We start from the raw sequence: 20,056 nt of genomic DNA, 5'->3' as shown, positions 1-20,056 counted from the left end.
GCAGGAAGAGAAACACAGATAAATAAATACACCAAGGGAGCAGAGATCATTCCCTGGGTCTCCCGAGTCGTTCCCCTTTGGAGTCCCCACTTAAATTCATTTATCCCACAGAATTCCCAGCCCTCTCCCGCTCTGCTGTGCGGGGTCAGCTCCATCCAAATAAACTTGGTGTGAAGTGGCACAAAACCAAATTATTAATTATTGGGAATTTTTTCCTAACTTTCCCAGCCCTTCTCCCACTTCTTTGGGTGGATTTTGGCTATTAAACCAAGATTATCCAATATATTATATGCATCTCTCCCAGTGATTTGATTGCCAGGCAGGAATTTTGGGTCATACACAATTTTACTTTGATTTAATCAATTAACTCCTTCCGCCGCACCAAAACCTTGGCAGGAGGGCTTTGTGCAAGGAAAACAGCAGGATTTTACCCTTTCGCGGAAAACCAGATTTACATTTTAGACACTTCCAGCCGAAGTTACATTGAGCTTTAACATTGTTTGCTTTCAGTTCTCATTTTCTGGCCTTTTTCCTGAGGCCCTGAGGGACAGGACACAGGGACTGGGTTCCCTCGGTCACAGGGCAGGGATGGATGGGATATTGGGAATAGGGAACTCCTGGCTGTGAGGGAGAGGAGTCCCTGAATGGCATTCCCAGAGAAACCGAGGCTGCCCCTGCATCCCGGGCAGCGCCACGGCCTCACGGCTGCCAAAGCTCCCGGAGCGCTTGCAAAGGACTTGCAGGCACAGTGGGGGGACTGTGGGACTGTGCAGGTGCAGGAGTAGGACGGGCTGGTCCCTGTGGGTGCCTTCCCAGCGGGATATTCCCAAATCCCAGTGGGATATTCCCCGATCCCACCGCGCTCTCCCGCCCGCCATGGCGGCCGCTCTCCCTCAGCGGCGCCAACCACGGCGCGTGGCGCGGGGGGGATCCGAGCGCCTCCTCGGCCGCGCTTGGCCCGTACCACCCGCACCGTCACGGGGGGGGAGGGGAGGGGGTGCACGAACGCGGCGCGTACCACCCGCAGCACGGCTGAGGGGAGATCTGCCGCCACCTCGCGAGCTGAGCCGAAATAGTGGAGCGGGAAGTCACCCCCTCCTTCCGGCGCTGTTGGTACCGCCCGGCTGATCGCGCACCGCCCCCGGTCCCACGTGAGCGGTTTCCCGGCGTGCCCCGCGCTCGGCCGCCGCAGCCGCCGCTTCGCTCCGCGTCCCGCGCTCCCGGGAGCCGCCCGAGCCAGCGCCGCGCCGCAGGGCCGGGCCGCCCGCCGCCGCAATGTCCGGCGGGGACTCCACGGCCGCGGCCGCCGCCGCCTCCCCGCAGCCGCTGCCGTTCTCGCTGCCGAAGCCGCCGCCCCTCATGCAGCTGACGCCGGGCGACGCCGTGCGGCCGGTGGGCTCGGGCGCCGACCAATCGCCGAAGAGCGCGCGGCTGGCGGCGCGCCCCGATTGGCCGGCGGGGAAGCCCGTCAGCCTGCTGGCGCCGCTGCTCCCCCCCCGCGGGGAGCCCGAGCCGCTGCTGCCCTTCGGGCCCGCGGCCCCGCGGCCGCCGCTGCGCGGGCGCCTCCTGGGCCGCTGCGGGGGCTCCCTGCTCAGCCCCGCCATGCGGCCCGGCGGCGTCGACCGCGGCTCTCTCATGGTGAGTGCGGGCTCGGGAGGGGGGGCGCGGAGTCGCGGCGTGCGGAAGCTGGTCCCGCCTTCCTGCTCCGGGGTCATCGCAGGGTTGGGTGGGATGGGCGTCCCATGGCGCAGGGCTGTGTCCAGGCGGTTCTGGGTGTCCTCGCTGAGGGAGACGCCAAAACCTCTCCGGGCACCTGTCACCCGCACAAGGAGGAAGCTCTTGCTCGTGTACAGGTGGAACTTCCTGGGCATCAGTCCCTGCCTTCCCCTGGTGCCATTGCTGGGCTCTGCTTGGAGCTCTCTCTGAGGCCCCTCTCGCTGGGGCTCCTCTCCAGGCTGAGCAGCCCCAGCTCCCTCAGCCTCTCCTGGGCACAGAGCTGCTCCAGGCCCTTGCTCAGCTCCGGGAGCTCCTGGCCCTGCTGCGCTGAGGGACAGAGCTGGACACAGCACCCAGAGGTGCCTCGGAGGGGCAGGAGCACCCCAGAGGTGCCTCGGAGGGGCAGGAGCACCCCAGAAGTGTCTCGGAGGGGCAGGATCCCTGCCTGACCTGCTGGGAATGCCCTTCCTGATGCCCCCCCCAGGGCGCAGTGCAGCACAGACCTGGCTGTATCCAGAGCTGGGAAGGATCTGGAGCTCCAGGAGCAGCTGAGGGAGCTGGAAAGGGGCTCAGCCTGGAGCAAAGCAGGCTTGGGAGGACCTTCTCAGCTCCAGGGTGGTAGGTCCCTCTGGAAGTGAATCAACACTCCAGAGAGGGTCAGAGGAGATTTTTGGGAATCACTGTTCCACCTGGAATTACCTGGGACTTGGGAAACAGGAGCTGTCACTGCATGTGCTGTGAGAGGGATGTGATTGGGAAAAGTCATGAGTTCTGCCCAGAAGATTGAAACCTTTTTAGTTGCTCATGGTTTCTTTTCATCCAGCCCCAGGGAGCCTTCTGGGATAAGAAAAAAATTATTGGAAAACTGCTTTTGGACTGAAAGGTGGTACAGTTAGGGGAAATTAGGGGAGAATTCCTTCCCTGTGAGGGTGGGGAGGCCCTGGGATGGAATTCCAGGCTGCCCCATCCCTGGAAGTGTCCAAGGCCAGGGTGGAGCACTTGAGAATAGTGGAAGGTGTCCCAGAGGGTGGAACTGGAAGAACTTTAAGGTCCCTCCTACCCAAACCATTCTGGGGTTCTGTGAGCAATAATTTGATTTTTTTTCCCTCCTGCTAAATGTGTTTTCCAAAGGGAAATTCCACCCAGGCTTTATCTTAAGGTACTCTCAGAGCTGTTGCATCTGTGTGGAACAGAAAGTTCCTAAAGTGTTTGAAGAATTACAAACTCTAGGAAAGGGATCTTTCTTGTTCCCTTTGGTGAGCGTGTTTGGGGTGGCTGCCTCGGTGCTGATTTTCCCTGTTTGTTGGTGTTTTCCAGATGGGCCACCCAGGCATGCCCCACTACCCCCCGATGGGGATGCACCCCATGGGCCAGAGACCCCCCAACATGCCCCCGGTTCCCCACGGGATGATGCCTCAGATGATGCCCCCCATGGGAGGACCCCCGATGGGGCAGGTAAGGCCATTCCAGCAGCGTTCTGTTCCCTGGGGTCATCCCTCAGGGGAGAATCTCCCTGGGAAAGGAGAGGGGATAACTCAGGGGGTTTGATCCTGGCCAGGGTAAAACTCTTCTTATGGCGAGCAGGGAATTGATGCACCTCTGTAACTTTCATTGGAAATTGGTAATTGATGCACCTCTTAACTTAAATTATCAATCCTTCGTTTGGGATTTATTAAAGTTTTTGGAACGAGAACAGGTAATTAGTGCACCTCGAAGTTTAATTATCAATCCATAATTTGGGATTTATTCAAGTTTTTTGGAAGTTTCCTGTAGATTTTGAAGGGATAAGTTTGTCTTTCTGTAATTCTTGGCCAAATCCTGCATCCACACACGTGAACGTTACAGCAAGCGAAGAAACAAAGAAGTCCAGAACTTTTGCAGAATTCCTGTTGGAATCCTGGGGGTTGGTTTGTAATCCCTGTATCCCATTGCTGCTGATGCCATGGGATTGGAAAAGCCCTGGCAGGTGACACGGCCATGGCCCTGCTTTTGGCAGCTTTTCTTCTCAATTACCACATTTCCTGTGTGGTTTGTGATGAAATCCTCAGCTCTTCAAAGAAATAATTCTCCTTGTGGGTATAATAAATATCTCAGGAATGCTGAATGTCCTTGGGATGCTCCATGTGATGGTGGATTGTGGAAGAGAGGCAGGGAAGGATTAAACCTTTGGGAACAGCCTGTGGTGACAATTCCTTTGGACATCCTTGGACCATCCCTATTTTCCTTCAACTATAAGGGCTTGGTAGGAATTTTTTCAGCAGGGATTTGCATCTTCTGGGGTAAAAATAAATTTCTTAAATTTTTAATTTTTAAAAAATGAGGGGTTTGACTCATTAATGCTGTGTGTGTTCATTAGGAAGTGAAGTAGAAATTCTGGTTTATTTCTCTGCTTTTTTGTACCTCCTTTTCCACAGTTCCCACTCTTAGCCAGGGAATATTTTAATATTTCATATTTTAGGGAGCAACTCAGGACTTTTTGGTAGATGGAGAGCAAAAAGCTGAAGGTAAATGTCACACCTGGGAGTTCACCTTTCCTCTGCTCCTTTATTCCCTGTAGCCTTGGAATTCTGCAGGAATCATTCCCAACCTTTGCTTTTCCTGCTTTCACTCAGGATTTCAGTAATGGAATCAGCTCCCACATCATTTGCTATTGTTCCTTTGGAACTTAAATGGTTTTTATTGTTATTTCCTGTCCAGCTTTGGAATCTAGACATGCCTTTCCTAAAAGGAATATCTCAGTTTAGTGGGAATGTGATGAAGGGAATCACAATCCCACAAATCTTTTTTTTCCCTTGCCTAGGAGGGGGTTTGGGTTGTTTTGTTGGTTTGTTGTTTTGGTTTTGTTTGGTTTTTTTTTTATTAAAAAGAAGTATCAGATAATAGTTTTTAAATAAAAATACAGTATTTTGTGTTGAGGCTATGATAAAATATATGGGAAATGCTCTTGAATTCCAGATGCCTGGAATGATGCAGTCAGTGATGCCTGGAATGATGATGTCCCACATGTCCCAGGCTGCCATGCAGCCCACGGTTCCTGTGAGTTTAATTTCTTCTTTTAAAGTTTTTAAAAGCTCTTTTTAGCAGTTGATCACTCTTTGCTTTCTTTAATTAGAAAATAAGAACTTAAATTTTAAATTATTTTTCATTACAGTGGAGTTTTATATGGCTCTTGAATGATTATAAAATAAGATTTTTGTGATTTTCATCAGTCTTTAAACTCCTTTTAGTTTTTCTTTCATTGCTTATCCTTCACTTCCTGGAGTTTGGCAGGAATCACTGTGACCTTGGATTGTTAAATTGTCTGACCAAGAGATTCTGCTCTCTTAAATTGTCATTTTTTTAAAAGAATTTTAATTCAGTATTAGAGAGATTTGAATCCGTTAGAAAGAGATTTTTTATTAAAAGTTCCTGAAATTCAGTTGACTATAAAAATTGCTGGAATAGCTCAGAGAATGAGGAATTCTTTGGGTGGAAGTGGAGAGGGAAAAGTTAAAATCCAAGTGAAATCTCTGAGGGGAAAAAATTTAAGTTAAATCCCATTCTTAAGAAATAAATTTAATGCAAGCCTAAGAGATTCACTTAAAACCAGTTCCAGCCATTTCAATATAAAAATAAATTATTTTTATGGGTTTTTTTCCCCATGCAGATTTAAATCCCTAAATTCCTATGGAATATCCTGTAGTGCTGAGCACAAACCTTTGCTGTGCTGATTTGAAGCAGTGAAATTCCTAAAAATCAGTGTTTTGGTCAGATTAATGCTCTTAAAATACATTAAAAATACCTAGAAATTACTGTTTTGGTCAAATTAATGCTCTAAAATACACAACAAATTCCTGAGAATTTCCTGGTTTATTCCTGTTGGATAATATAAAATCAAAATGATCCAATATGATTTATTTTCACTTGTTTCACAATTTTTCTGTTTTCTTGAGGAATATTTGTAGTTTGTAGCTGAGAACTGAAAATAAACCTTAACCAAAGCTAAATCCGCAAGGGGAAAAATGGGAAAACTTGGAATTTTGTTGATTTTTTTCCTTAATTGAAAGAAAGTTCAAGAAGAAAGAGCTCCAGGAATGCAACTTTAATACACCCAAAGCCTTATGCCCCATAATTATCCCACCTAATGATGTTCCTAATTGCTTATTTAAGGAGCAGGAATAATTAAATGGGGGAAGCAGGAATCCTTATTTAAGGGATTGAGCCTTTTGTGGCAGAAAAGCCTTGTTTGGATAATGAATATTGGATTTTTTTTTTTTTTTTTAGTATTTAATTCCTTAGGAATTAATTACTTAAATTTAATTGTTTAAATGTTTAATTGTTTTAATTGTTTTTACAGCCAGGAGTGAACAGCATGGATGCACAAGTAGGTGAGTAAAACAACTTGATATAATTTCAAAATATTTAACCAAAATCAGCTGAAACATTAAAAAATTCCACTTTTCTCTAAAATGGAATGGAGCATTTCAGTCCTGGAGTCTCCAGTGGGGCCCAGGACATTTTTTTTTCCTTGCACATGTGGAGGAATATTTAGGAAAATGAAGCAACCAAATTTTTAATTAATTTTAAATTATTTTTCAGGTGTGACCCCTCCTGGGACTCAGGTATGTGGAAAGCACAATTCCAGAAGGTTGGAATTCCATTGTGATGGGGGAAAACTTAGTTTTAGGGATTTAAAAGAAAACCTTAACTCAATTTTTTCCTTCACTCCTTTTTCCCCCCTGCTTTTTCTCCAAGTTTTTGGTTGTTCCTTGAAATCTGTGGGCCTTGTCTCAGCTTAATTATTAAATAGATGATATCCACATTATTTCCATGGAATTTCCATCCTGTCCATTGGTCTGTCAGGAAATCCAGTTTTCCCTGGCCATATCCAATCCCTGATCCACAGCAGGTGGATACAGTCCTGATTCCAGGGAATTCGTGGGAAAGCTGGCCATGGAAAGCAGCAGCAAGTGTGGTGTGAGGGAGCTCAGAGAGCCAGAAACTTCCTGAAGCAAATTTTCCTCAAGATGTGGGAACAGGGAGTGCTGCTGGAGTTGTGACTTGGGGTTGTTGTGGTCTGACCCCTACACCTGCACATCCTGGGGAAATCAGGCCCTTGGGAATGTGCAGTTGAACAGCTTCACTCCCAAAAATTGAGTTTTTTGGGAAAAATAGTGACTTAAGGTGTGAATTTGGCTCCCTGCCTTTGCTGTGCTGCTGAACCACTTGGAGAATCCAGGATGTTTGAGTGAAACCCAGCAGTTAGTGAGGATTTTCCAAGGCCTGTTTTGTCTCCTCCTCAGACAACGCATCCCGTGGTGTCCACAGTCCAGCAGAGCTCCACCACCACCAGCTCTGCCAGCGAGGAGCACTCCAAGCAGGTCTGTATCCCACTCTTTCTGTGGGGTTGGATCCCATCTTTTACATCATTATTAATTTCCCTTGGGATTTTCCCAGAAATCCACGTGGACAGAGCACAAGTCCCCGGATGGAAGAACTTATTACTACAACACTGAGACCAAGCAGTCCACGTGGGAGAAGCCAGATGACCTCAAAACCCCTGCTGAGGTAACCAAATCCCAAATTAATTCTGGGATATTGTGGGAACACGAGGAGTTCCAAGCCTGACACCTGCAGCAGGGAGAATTCTGCTGGAAGCAATTGGAGCAAACTCTTCCAGTAAGAAATGTTCCTAAAATATTTGGATTGTTCTCCTTATGTTGGGAGAACCTGAGGGTGCAAAATTCCTCCATTTTCTTCATTTTTAAGTAGGTTTTTTAATTTAAAATGTGTCCTTTTTTATTTTTTAGAGAAGTAATATAGAAATAATTTGGAGAAGTATTTAGAGAAGAAAAAATTCCTAAAATTACTGTTTTGGTCAAATTAATGCTCTAAAATACACAACAAATTCCTGAGAATTTCCTGTTTTATTCCTGTTGGATAATATAAAATCAAAATGATCCAATGTGATTTGTTTTCACTTTTTAACCAATTTTTCTGTTTTCCTGAGGAATATTTGAAGTTTGTAGCTGAGAACTGAAAATAAACCTTAACCAAAGCTAAATCCACAAGGGAAAAAATGGGAAAACTTGGAATTTGGTTGATTTTTTTCCTTAATTGGAAGGAATTTCAGGAAGAAAGAGCTCCAGGAAAGCAACTTTAATACACCCAAAGCCTTGTGCCCACCTAATAGTTATCCCACCTAATGATGTCCCTAATTGCTTATTTAACGAACAGGAATAGGGAAGAGGGAAAGAAGAATCCTTATTTAAGGAGTTACTAAAGGAGATTTTCCTTGGAAAATCTTTGTTTTCTCTTCATCAGCAATTGCTGTCCAAGTGTCCCTGGAAGGAGTATAAATCAGATTCTGGGAAGCCTTATTATTACAATTCCCAAACAAAGGAATCCCGCTGGGCAAAACCCAAAGAGCTGGAGGATCTTGAAGGTAAAAGACAGATGGACTTGTATTTTTATAAATATACATTAATTAATTACATTATTTATTTAAATAGCAACAAAATCAGATGGGGGAAAAGAATAAGCGTAAGAAAAATAATAGGCTGCAGTAATTTAAATATTTCCGTTCTTAAAATTCTGTTTAATAATCTTGACTTTCTTTCTGGGTCTTTGAACTATTTTTTTGCAAATTAAATAATTATTTTAAACCTGAAAGTCATTTTTATATTCCCCTATCTTCTCATAATGGCATTTCTAAACTTTATTTTAATCTCGATTGATTTCAGTCTTTGAAGGACCCAAACATTAAAATTTTTGATAGTAACAAAAACATTTAAAACTTTGCTTTTATTAATTCAAGAATTACCAGAACTTCCTGTGTTTATGAACTATTTTAAAACTATATTTTAATTGTTTTTCTCCTTTTTTCCTCTAGCAATGATTAAAGCTGAAGAAAACAGGTACATTTTTAACATTATACTAATTTTTTCATGAGGGCCTTCACACTTTTTCTGAGGGCCTTCAAGCCTTTCCTGGGAATCTTCAAACCTCTCCTGAGGGTCTTTGAACTTTTCCTAGGGTCCTACAAACCCTTTTTATCCTGAGGGCCTTACAAACCCTTTTTTTTCTGAGGCTCTTCAGACCTTTCCTAGGATCCTTCAAACCCTTTTTTCCTGAGGCTCTTCAAACCCTCTTTCCTAAGGGTCGTCACCTCTTTTTTTCCTTGTGGGTCTTTCACCCTTTTTTTCCTGAGGGCCTTCAACCCATTTTCCCTGAGGACGTTTCAGCCCTTTTTTTTTTTTGCTGAGGCTCTTCAAGCCCTTTTTTTTTCCTGAAGGCCTTTCAGCACTTTTTTTCCCTGAGGGTCTTCAAACCTTTCCTAGAATCCTTCAAGCCCTTTTTTCCCTGAGGCTCTTCAAACCTTTTTTTCCTGAGGGTCTTCAAACCCTGTTTCCTGAGGGTCTTTCAAACCCTTTTTTCCTGAGGGTCTTTCACCCTTTTTTTCCTGAGGGCCTTCAGTGCATTTTCCCTGAGGGCCTTTCACCCTTTTTTCCTGAGGCCTTACAAACCCTTTTCGCCAGAGGGCCTATAAAACTTTTCCAAGTCTTTAACTCACCCTACACCCCTCATTCCCCACTTTGACCACATCCCTAAGCTGCCCCTTGGCCTTAAATCTCCATACGGTGCCAGCAGGTGACTTGTTGTTGTTTTTGTCCCCAGCACAAAGCCAGAGGATGCGGCTGCCGCCGCCTCGGCTCCGGCCACAGCTGGGGACGCTCCGAACGGGGCCAGCGCGGCCCCGGCCGCCGAGAGCACCACGGCCACGGCTGCTCCTGCAGGAGCTGCTCCCGAGGGGGAATCTGCCCCAGCTGCTGCCACGGGGGACACGGACACTGCTGCCACAGCCGAGGAGCAGGGCCAGGGCAGCGCCGCCCCCGGCACGCAGGATGGGAGCGCAGACACCGCAGCAGCCACCACGGATGAGGCGGCCAAGCAGGAGGCCTCGGGAGAGTGAGTGCCAGGGGATGGATGTCAGCTCCAGGAAAGGGGATATGGGGGGATGTTAGGGGGATCATTCCCTGTGAGGCCCTGGGATGGAATTCCCACAGAAGCTGTGGCTGTCCCTGGATCCCTGGAAGCGTCCCAGGCCAGGTTGGACAGCGCTTGGAGCAGCCTGGGATAGTGGATGGTGTCCCTGCCCATGGCAAGGTTGGATTGGGATGATCCTTAATGTCCCTTCCCATCCAACCCCATCCCATGGTTCCCATCCCAAACACCAAGATCTTCCCACAAGCCTGTACCACACTTAAAGCAAGTTCTTCAAGGAAATGAATAATTTTCTCCAGGACAAGAGGGAATGGCTTTGAGATGATGGAAGGCAGGCTTAGATCAGGGATTGGGAAAGAATCGTTTCCTGGGAAGGGGATGAGGCCCTGGCACAGGGTGCCCAGAGCAGCTGTGGCTGCCCCTGGATCCCTGGCAGTGCCCAAGGCTGGGCTGGACACTGGGGCTGGAGCAGCCTGGCACAGTGAAAGGTGTCCTTGCCCTTGGAACTGGCGGGGCTTTACTGTCCCTTCCCATCCAAGCCAATCCATGATTCCATAGTAATTTATGAAGCCTCAAGGCTTTGCTGCAGTTTTTCATTTCTCAGAACCATCAGTGACAGGAACATTCCATGGATTTTCCAGTGTCTGCAAGAATTTCCCAGGGTGCCATTAAGCACTCCCCTATTTATGCTCCTTTTCCATGGATCTGTGCCATTGGTTATCGCTGGAAGATAAAAATCCATTTAGTATTTTATTATCTGTTCCAGCTATGATTCCTTTTTTTTCTTTTTAATATGAAAAGATCTATTATGTGGAAAATTATAACTTAGGATTTTTATAATTCAAAAAAAAAAGAATTGCTGTGGGGGATTTTAGACAGCAGGATGTAATTAAAGAGAAGACCATTTTTAGGAATAATTTCTAGATAACTTCTGCAGGCAGCCAATTGCAGGAGGGAAATATTTTGCCTCAACAATTCACTTTTTGGATCTCTTTTTCATTAGTTGTGGTGCCTGTAAGGAAAAGCCTTGAATGAATTATTAGAATTTTTTTTTTTTGAAGTTGCTATTTATAAAACTCATTCTATGGTCGTTTTTGACTCTTCAGTGCCTCTAACTTAGAAAAAAATGATGAAATAATAAAATTTATTTTGCTTTAGTGCTGCTGCAAAGAAGGAGGATGAGGATGCCCAACCAGTTAAAAAAACCTACACGTGGAACACAAAGGAAGAGGCCAAACAAGCATTTAAAGAACTGTTAAAAGAAAAGGTATTTAGGCCAATTATTAATATTTTCTTGACTAATTATTAATGTTTTATTGAACGACAAAACCTAGTTTCATTTCTGTTTTATTTGCCAGGTTTTACTTGATTTTCTTGGGGAAGAATTCCTCACTCTTGAGGAAATAAAAGAAAAAAACATTGCAGTGAAGTTTTGTTTTAGCTTAAAAATAAAATGTTCTTTTTCCTTTTCCCCATGGCTGTTTTTAAGGAATTATTCCTTGTTGGATGTTAATTCCAGGTCTGATTCATCCTTAATTTCCTGTTTTCACAGCGGGTTCCATCCAATGCTTCTTGGGAGCAGGCCATGAAAATGATCATTAATGACCCCAGATACAGGTACTGAGTCCTCCTTCAATTCCACACAAACCTTTTTTTAGGGAATTTACTTCCAAAAAATCTAAAGTTCTGTCAGCAACAGATACTCCTGCACTTGTGCCATTGGCAGGGAATTGTCTTCATCCCCTCCATAAGGAAATTCTTCCAACAGCTTCATTGTTATTGGGAATAAGTGTGGAAGTTGGTATTTTATGTTGATTTGGGGATTAAAATGTTAGATTAATTTTATCTCAAATCTGAATTACTCAAACCTGTTGCCTTTTGATTTCTGGTTTTGATTTTCTTTGTTGTTTTTCTTATTTTCTTTTTCTTCTTTCTCTGATTGTTCTGGTTTTTCCTTTTTTCCCCTCGGTTTTCCTTTTTTTGTCAGTTTTTTTTTTGACTTTATCTTCCAATTTTTCTTTGATTTTCTTTTCTTTTTTCTTTATTTTTTTCCAATTTTCTTTCCTTTTTTTTCTGATTTTCTTCCTTTTTTCCCCCTGATTTTTCTGATTTCCTTTGTCTTCCTGATTTATTTATTTTTTATTTATAAATAACATTGCTCATTCCTTTTCTTTCCTGGGAAGTGCTTTAGCAAAACTGAGTGAAAAGAAGCAGGCCTTTAATGCCTACAAAGTTCAGACAGAGAAGGAGGAGAAGGAAGAAGCCAGATCCAAGTACAAGGAAGCCAAGGAATCCTTCCAGCGTTTCCTGGAAAACCATGAGAAGATGACATCCACCACCAGATACAAGTAAGAGACTTGGGATAAAAATCTGGGATAAAAATCCTGATGGGATGCACTGCTTGGAGTGGCATCAACTTCCATTTTTACTTTTTTTTCTTCCTTTATAAAAATTCAAAATATATCACGAAAAATAAAAAACTTCCAAGAGGGAAAAATCAAGAATTCCTGTAAGCCTGTTCTTTCTTGGAACAGAGCTCTTCCTGATGTTCTGGGGAATTGATGGATAATTCAGACACCAATAAATAAATAAATAGTTGTGTGGTTTTCATTTGCTCTGCCCAGAAAAGCTGAACAGATGTTTGGGGAGATGGAAGTGTGGAATGCCATATCCGAGCGGGACCGGCTGGAGATTTATGAGGATGTTCTGTTCTTCCTGTCCAAGAAGGAGAAGGTAAATTCCCTTCAAATCCATCCAACATCTCCTCACTTGTTCCTAAATCACTTTAAACCTGTGCTTGAGGCTTTATGGCAGATAAACAGCAGCTTTTAGGGAAGGTTTTGAGGTTTATTGGGAGTTATTCCTGCTGATTTTACCATGTGTTGTGTTTTGGGGGGATTTTAGTCAGTCACATGATGGATTTTATTCTGAATCAGTGAAATATAATAATATGGAAAAATTGTGTTGTTTTGTGTCCAGGAATGGGGCTTGAGTAACCTGGTCCCTGTCCAGGGCAGGAGGTTGGAATGGGATGAGCTTTAAGGACCCTTTCAAGCCAAACCACTCTAGAATTCCATGCTTTTATATAAATTAAAGATTAATTTCATATTTTCTTGGAGAACACACTAGATATCTTACATTTCTATCCAAACCACCTCAAATTGAGCCCCAAAAATAAACTTTTCCCCTCAGGAACAAGCCAAGCAGCTGCGCAAGAGGAACTGGGAAGCTCTGAAGAACATTCTGGATAACATGGCCAATGTCACCTACTGCACCACCTGGTCAGAGGCCCAGCAGTACCTCATGGACAACCCCACCTTTGCTGAGGATGAGGAGCTCCAGAGTATGTCTGTGGGCTCTGGAATTCTCTGGGGAGGAGGATTCTTCCTGATTTGGAAGGAATAAACTGATTTTTTTTCCCCTTCTCCCTGTTTTTTTTGCTAGACATGGATAAGGAGGATGCCCTGATCTGTTTTGAGGAACATATCAGGGCCTTGGAGAAAGAGGAGGAGGAAGAGAAGCAGAAAAGTTTGCTGAGGGAAAGGAGGAGGCAGCGTAAAAACAGGGAATCTTTCCAGGTTGGTGCAATTTGGGATTCTGTCATAAAAATCTCATGGAATATCATGGGGTATTCCACTATTACTTCTGAGGGATGATTCAAGGGGGTGTTTAAAGCCTGAATTGTTGGGTTGTGGCATTTTCTCTGCTGTGTTACACCCAAGGGAAAATCAGAGGGGATAGCCCTGGATGGGAAGGAGATGCAGCTGGAACGTTGTAGGTGGTGGAGAAAAGCAGGAAAAACAGAAAAAGGGATTTTTGTAGAACAAAAGTGGAATTCCAGTTACCAAGCCAATGCATCCCAGCTGGTACCAAGGAGAAGCTGGAGGAATGGCTCCAAATTCCCTTTTCCCCTGTTTTTTGCAGCTGTTTCTGGATGAGCTGCACGAGCACGGGCAGTTACACTCCATGTCCTCCTGGATGGAATTGTACCCAGCCATCAGCTCTGACATCAGATTCACCAGCATGCTTGGCCAGCCTGGTAAGGAGGGGAAATCCTGGGATTTGGGGCAGGCCACAGCAGTCCTTTCTATTTTTTAATACCTGAAAATGCTGCTCTTGGGTTAAACCTGATAAACCTTCCCTCAGGATCAACAGCACTTGACCTGTTCAAGTTTTATGTGGAGGATTTAAAAGCTCGTTACCACGATGAGAAGAAGATAATTAAAGACATCTTAAAGGTGAGCATTACCTGGCTTCTCCTTGAATTGCAAATTTCCCATCCAAGGGAACTGGGATTTCCTTGGAGTTGAAGGAATTCCTGATTTCCCTCATGCCAAAGGAGCCGTTTTTTCCAGGATAAAGGATTTGTGGTGGAGGTGAACACTTCCTTTGAGGATTTTGTCACTGTCATCAGCTCCACTAAAAGAGCCACCACGTTGGATGCAGGGAATATCAAGCTGGCTTTCAACAGTGTAAGTATAAATTAATAAATTAATTCATTAATTAATTGGGATATCTGGATAATTAAGATGGGAAATCCCTTCTCCAAACAGGAATTAGGGCTTATTTTCTAACTAATTCCATAATATTTCAGGAATATTTTGTTATTTAGGGTTACTTAACTGATTTCAATTGTCACAATAAAAATAAACTTTTATCCAAGCAGTCAGCATTCCCAAACTTGAGGAATTCTGATGCTCTCCTTTTGTACATAGATTTCTCCTGATTTGTGTGGTTCTGTAGTTTTGCATAATTGGATTTTGATCAACAGCAATTCCATGCTTGGAAAAAAAATAATTGATCAATTTTTAATAAAATAATATCATAGTTTTGATTTATTAATTAAGTACAGGAAAAGCAGTTAATTTCCTTGTCATTTCCAAGTGACTCAGACACAGCTCAGAGGGAGCAGAGCTGTGCAGAAATCCCAATAAATGGAATTCTTTTCCTTTCATTCCCGCAGCTGCTGGAGAAGGCGGAAGCGCGGGAACGGGAGCGGGAGAAGGAGGAGGCCCGGAAGATGAAGAGGAAGGAATCAGCCTTCAAGAGCATGCTGAAACAAGCCACCCCCCCCATCGAGCTGGATGCTGTCTGGGAAGATGTAAGGATGAGAATTCCTTGGGGAGAACATTCCCAAATTCCCAAACAGGCCCCTGCTCATCCCTAAAAAACCCCACCAGGTTCGCCAGGCTCTTCCTGGTTCTGCTGATGAGGCTTCAAAATCCCATCAAACCCTGTGGATTCTTCAGGAAAACTTGGAGTTGGGTGGGAAAAGCTTCATCCTTTTGAAACAAAAAACATCCTAAAAGAACTGGGAAAAAAACCAAAACACCCTCAAAAAATCTCACACACCCCCAAAGTTAATTGAAATTATTTAGAACTTTGTCCTGGATAAAATACCCTGGAAAACCTTTTCTTTCCAAGGATAATTTGTATAAATATTTGGGGTTTTAAAGTTTAAATGGAATATACAGGGAAAACAGTAGGATTCTCCATGTTTCCATGAGTTAGAGCTTCCCTGAACACTGGAAATTTGGGATTTGCTTGGAAATTGGGATTAAAAATTTAGCCTTGTAGCAGTTCAGGGGCTTCTCAACTGATGAAAATAATTTTTTAAATCATTATTAATTTATTATCTTCAGTTTTTCATTTTCTCTATTCTATTTTTCTTATATTTTAAAAATTATTTATTTTTTATTTTTATTATTTCTTCATATTTCTGTTATTGTTTTTATTTTTCCTTATCTTTATTTCTTCAAGGGTTTAGTTTTATTTTTGTTATTTATTTTTTTCTTATTATTTTTCTTATTATTTTTCTTATTACTTTTATTATGCCTTATTATTTTTATTATTCCTTTTAATCTTTATTAATTAATATTGATATAGTTTTTATTATTATTCCTCACTGGTTTTCTTATTGCCATTTTCATTACTACATTATATTTCATTATTTTCTTCTATTTCTTTTATCCTAATATTTTAATAAATTTACAATTTAATTTCTTTGAATATCATTAATAGAATTAATTTTCCTGACAGATCAGAGACAGATTTGTGAAGGAACCAGCATTTGAAGACATCACCCTGGAATCTGAAAGGAAAAGGATATTTAAGGATTTCCTTCATGTACTTGAGGTAATTGTTCCTTTATTTTTGAAATCATTGGACAACAGACCAGGAAAATTGCTCCTACCTTGAGTGGGAAGGGGAAGGATTTAATGGAATTTTTTCCATAAAGTGGTAACAGGAGATTAATTTGATTTTTCAGCTCTCACACTTGGGGGTCTTGTTGCATTTCTTGCAGTTTGGAAGAATTTGAACTGAAATTTTGACTTTTAATTCTGTAATTTCCAATTAGGCAGAGCAAGGAGTGGGTTTAGGCCAGGCTTAACTTGGATCCAGGGAGCAGATCCATGGGAATCCAGGTGTTTTTCCTTGCTCCTGCCTGCCTTTATTGCAGCTCCAACATGGCAGCAGTGCCCATTTTGAGGTATTTTGACATTAAATGGTGATTGTGGAGTTTTTAACCTTTCCCAGCTTTTGTGGATGAGGAGAAAGATCCCATCAGATTTTTGGGATATTCTGTAGGCAGTGATGAGATGGTTCTGCCATGAAATGGTGATTATGGAGTTTTTATCCTTTCCCAACTTTCTTGGATGAGGAAAAGCATCCCATCAGATTTCTGGGATATCCTGTAGGTGCTGATGAGATGGTTCTGCCATGAAATAGCGATTGTGGAGTTTTTAACCTTTCCCAACTTTTGTGGATAAGGAAAAGGATCCCATCAGTTTTTTGGGATGTCCTGTAGGAGCTGATGAGGTTTTACTGCCCCATCCCTGGAACTGTCCAAGGCCAGGTTGAGCATCCTGCTCCAGGGAAGTTGTCCTTACCCATGGTGGAAGAAGCTGGGATTTTAGGGCTTTTCCAAGGCCAATCCCTGCTGGAATTCCAAGCTCTCCCCTCCTTGCTTCGCCCACAGCACGAGTGTCAGCACCACCACTCCAAGACCAAGAAACATTCGAAGAAATCCAAAAAACACCACCGGAAGCGCTCGCGTTCCCGCTCCGTGAGTATCCCTGGGAGCCCTCCCTCTGCCATTCCCAGCTGCACTGATTGCTGCTGGAATTCCCATTACTAACTGGAATTCTCCCCTGGGCTGTGTGTGAAGGGCTCAGAGTCCGAGGATGACGACAGCCACTCCAAGAAGAAGCGGCAGCGCTCGGAATCGCGGTCGGTGTCGGAGCGTTCTTCCAGCGCCGAGTCCGGTACGGGATGGGATGGGGTTGGCTTTAAACCAGCTGTGCTGTTCTCCTTTGGGATTATCCATTGATTGCTGGGGGTTTTCTTTCTCCCTGTGGCTGCAGAGAGGAGTTACAAGAAGTCCAAAAAACACAAGAAGAAGAGCAAGAAGAGGAGGCACAAGTCTGTAAGTGGAGCTCAGTTTTTAATTGGGTTATGGACAACCTGGTATCTGCTGTCAGTAATCCCTGCTGGATTTTCCTAGGGAAAAATTGGGATCAAGCTGGAGGAGGGTGTTGCCAAAATAACAGCTTTCTGTCATGTATTCCTACTATTAAACTACTGAAAACTGCTGAATTTGGAGGGTTTAACTCCAGGTGAAGGACTCCTTGAGTCCTGGGATTTGCTGTTTACCCTGGGAAATCCAGGTGTTCTCCTTCACTGGGGGGAGCTGGGAAGGGTTCCAGCCACAGCCATTCCTTGTGCCTGCCTGAGCATCAGGGTGGTGTTGGAAGCTCCGAGTTGTAAAAGAGCAGCAAAAGGATCCAAAATGCAGAAAGAGCTTCACTTCTTCCTGGGAAGGTGGGGAGGCCCTGGCACAGGGTGCCCTGAGAAGCTGGAAGTGCCCAAGGCCAGGGTGGACAACCTGGAGCAACCTGGGATAGGGGAAGGTGTCCCTGCTCATGGCAGGGGTGGAATGGGATGAAATTTAAAGTCCCTTCCCACTTAAAGAATTCGATGATTCTGCAATCCTTTAAATGGCAGTTGGACTTAAAAAATATTCAACATTAATATTCACTGTTCCCATTTTTTTTTTCAACAGGATTCACCAGAATCTGATGTGGAACGAGAGAAGGACAAGAAAGATAGAGAGAGGGACAGTGAGAAGGAAAGAGCCAGACAGAGATCCGAGTCCAAGCATAAATCTCCCACTAAAAAACGCCCTGGAAAAGATTCCGTAAGCTCTGCTTCCTCTTTTTCCTGATGCTTTGGGCTCTGCTGGATGCAGCTCTGTAGCTGTGCTCTGGGAGAGGTCAGAGGTTACATTTGAGGATCCTGGAGGTCTTTGCCATTCCCCAGTTTGGATTTTGGGGTTTCTGAGTGACACAGAGCAGCTCTGGCTGTGTGTCCCTGCTGAGGCTCCCAGTGTGGAACCTCCCTGGACAACCCCATCCTGACCTCTGTCCCATCTCTCCACAGGGAAACTGGGATACCTCTGGCAGCGAGCTCAGTGAGGGGGAGCTGGAAAAACAGAGGAGGACTCTTTTGGAACAGCTGGATGAAGATCAATGAGAAGATCTTGATACCAAAAATGTTTACAGGTGGCAAAATAAAACCAAGCCTTGTGTGGGCAAGGCCCTGGGGCCGGTGGCCGGTGGCCCATGGCCACAACAGCGGTGGCTTTTAGTTTTTTACCACTTCAATCCAGTCAAAAGTAGAAAAATCCATGGAATTCTGAGGGCAAAGCTGTGCCTGGCCTGGAGCTGCGGGGCGGGATGGGGGCTGGGATCCCCTGGAGGGGACACAGAGGTGGCAGCAGTGTCCCCAAGCACTTTCCCGGTGTCCTTCCCAGGGCAGGGGACAACCCTGGGCTGCCTGGGCAGAGCCCAGTTCAGCTTCGGGAAAAAAACTAATTTAATTCTTTGTGCTTTTGTTCTTTAAAGAATTTGGTTAGGTGGGATTATTTTTGGGAAGGCAGCAGAAGTAAGGAGTCCATGCCCTGATGTGTTCTGCAATCCCCTGGATTTTGGGGTTGTTTGGCACCGGGGCTTTTGTCCAAGACTGATTCGTGTCCCGACTCCCATCGATCCCAAATCCCGGGAATGTTGTGGATGGGAATTCTCCTGCTGTGCCAGCAGAGGGAGCGTCTGGGACACAACCACCTCGGCATTCCCGAAATCCCACCCCGCCCCAGCCCTGGCTGTTACTCCAGCGTTTCTCTCCACCTTTTCTCTCCCCCTTCCGAAAACTTAGGAATAAAAATCCAATGTTAAACGCAATTCCATGTGTTGCCTTAAGAACCTGCTGCAGAATGTACCTGCACAGCCCAGAGGAGGGAGGAGGAAGCAGCTCCAGCCCTGTTTTCCAGCCCCTGCACGTTCAGGAAGGTGCCCCCAGCCCTGCTCGGTGAGAAAATTGGGAAGCCGCTGTCCTTGGAATATTTTTGTACATTTTTATCAATGATTAAACCTTGTCTTTTAGCATGTACTGGTATTTATTTCTCCTTAAATACTCTGTACAGCTCTGAGCCACAGAACCACTCACAAAAGCTGCTTGAAGACTGTTCAGATTCCTTTTCAGGAGTTTTTTCCTGAATTTTGACCACTTTTACCAGTGCATAAACACCTAAAGGATCAGTTTATCCAGGGAATTTCCTGGCTGGGGTGGTTACAAGGCTCAGAATCCTTAAGAACGCCCTGAGATTGAAATGAGTTATTTGAAATATAAAATGCAGGAGGTTGTAACCATTTTTCCCTGGGATGCTTTGGGATTTTCCCTGGGATAGTTTGGGATGGGAAAGCACATCCCAGTCCTGCTGTTTCCCCCTGAAGGTTCATTGCTCATCACCCATTCCTTGGGGGAAAACCACCTGGATTTGGTCAAACAGGGCTTGGGGGGATTTTTGGTATCCATGGGTGTTTGGTGTGGAAATCCAGGTTGGAATACTCCAGGTTTTTCCCTGCAGGCTCTCCCAGGAAGGATGGGATAATTGCTGCTCCAGGACTGAACAATGAGCCAGGTTTGCTTTGCTCACCTGCCACCCACCTCCCTGGATTTATATCCCAAACGGGAATGCTCCAAGTGGGAACAGCCCAGCAGAGTTTGGAAAACAGGAGGGCAGCAGGTCCTGGAATCTGCCATGGAGCTGGGAGGAGGAATCAGAGCCTGACAGGTCCTGAGGGTTTGTAAGCAGGGAGGAACTTCGTCCAATGCTCCTATTCCCTTGCAAATCCACACAAATTCAAGGAAAAAGTTGTTCCTAAGGGAGTATCACTTTTAAAAGGTCTGCATTGATTTTTCCATCAAAAATAAAAAACTGGCAGTGTCCATTATTCCAATGCTGGGGTTTTCTGAACATCTTAATTCAAATTGCTGGAAGAAACTCAGCTTAAGCTGA

General features: G+C 44.6%; 1 protein-coding gene across 1 annotated transcript; it reads left to right on the top strand.

Annotated features, from left to right (window-relative positions):
- The first annotated feature begins 1,238 nt into the window (after positions 1-1,238).
- On the top strand, positions 1,239-19,144 carry PRPF40A (pre-mRNA processing factor 40 homolog A). Its single transcript, XM_030952561.1, has 26 exons — positions 1,239-1,638; positions 3,034-3,171; positions 4,672-4,752; positions 6,053-6,083; positions 6,295-6,317; positions 6,999-7,076; positions 7,153-7,263; positions 8,020-8,140; positions 8,588-8,612; positions 9,373-9,663; positions 10,858-10,966; positions 11,252-11,316; positions 11,883-12,047; positions 12,324-12,432; positions 12,892-13,042; positions 13,144-13,277; positions 13,624-13,738; positions 13,846-13,937; positions 14,055-14,171; positions 14,663-14,800; positions 15,739-15,834; positions 16,679-16,765; positions 16,868-16,964; positions 17,064-17,125; positions 17,762-17,896; positions 18,139-19,144. The coding sequence occupies exons 1-26, from the start codon at positions 1,276-1,278 to the stop codon at positions 18,229-18,231; spliced, it is 3,027 nt and encodes a 1,008-aa protein (XP_030808421.1). The 5' UTR covers positions 1,239-1,275; the 3' UTR covers positions 18,232-19,144.
- Positions 19,145-20,056: the final 912 nt, after the last annotated feature.

This window comes from Camarhynchus parvulus, chromosome 7 (assembly GCF_901933205.1).
Source record: "Camarhynchus parvulus chromosome 7, STF_HiC, whole genome shotgun sequence".
Taxonomy (NCBI): domain Eukaryota; kingdom Metazoa; phylum Chordata; class Aves; order Passeriformes; family Thraupidae; genus Camarhynchus; species Camarhynchus parvulus.
Note: the sequence above shows the minus strand (reverse complement) of the source record. Positions and strands in the feature narration are given on the sequence as shown.

Coding starts and splice junctions, on each gene's coding strand:
- PRPF40A (XM_030952561.1), top strand. CDS start 1,276: ATGTCCGGCGGGGACTCCACGGCCGCGGCCGCCGCCGCCTCCCCGCAG. Junction 9,664..10,857: donor AAGCAGGAGGCCTCGGGAGA/GTGAGTGCCAGG, acceptor ATTTTGCTTTAG/TGCTGCTGCAAAGAAGGAGG. Junction 16,766..16,867: donor AGCGCTCGCGTTCCCGCTCC/GTGAGTATCCCT, acceptor CTGTGTGTGAAG/GGCTCAGAGTCCGAGGATGA.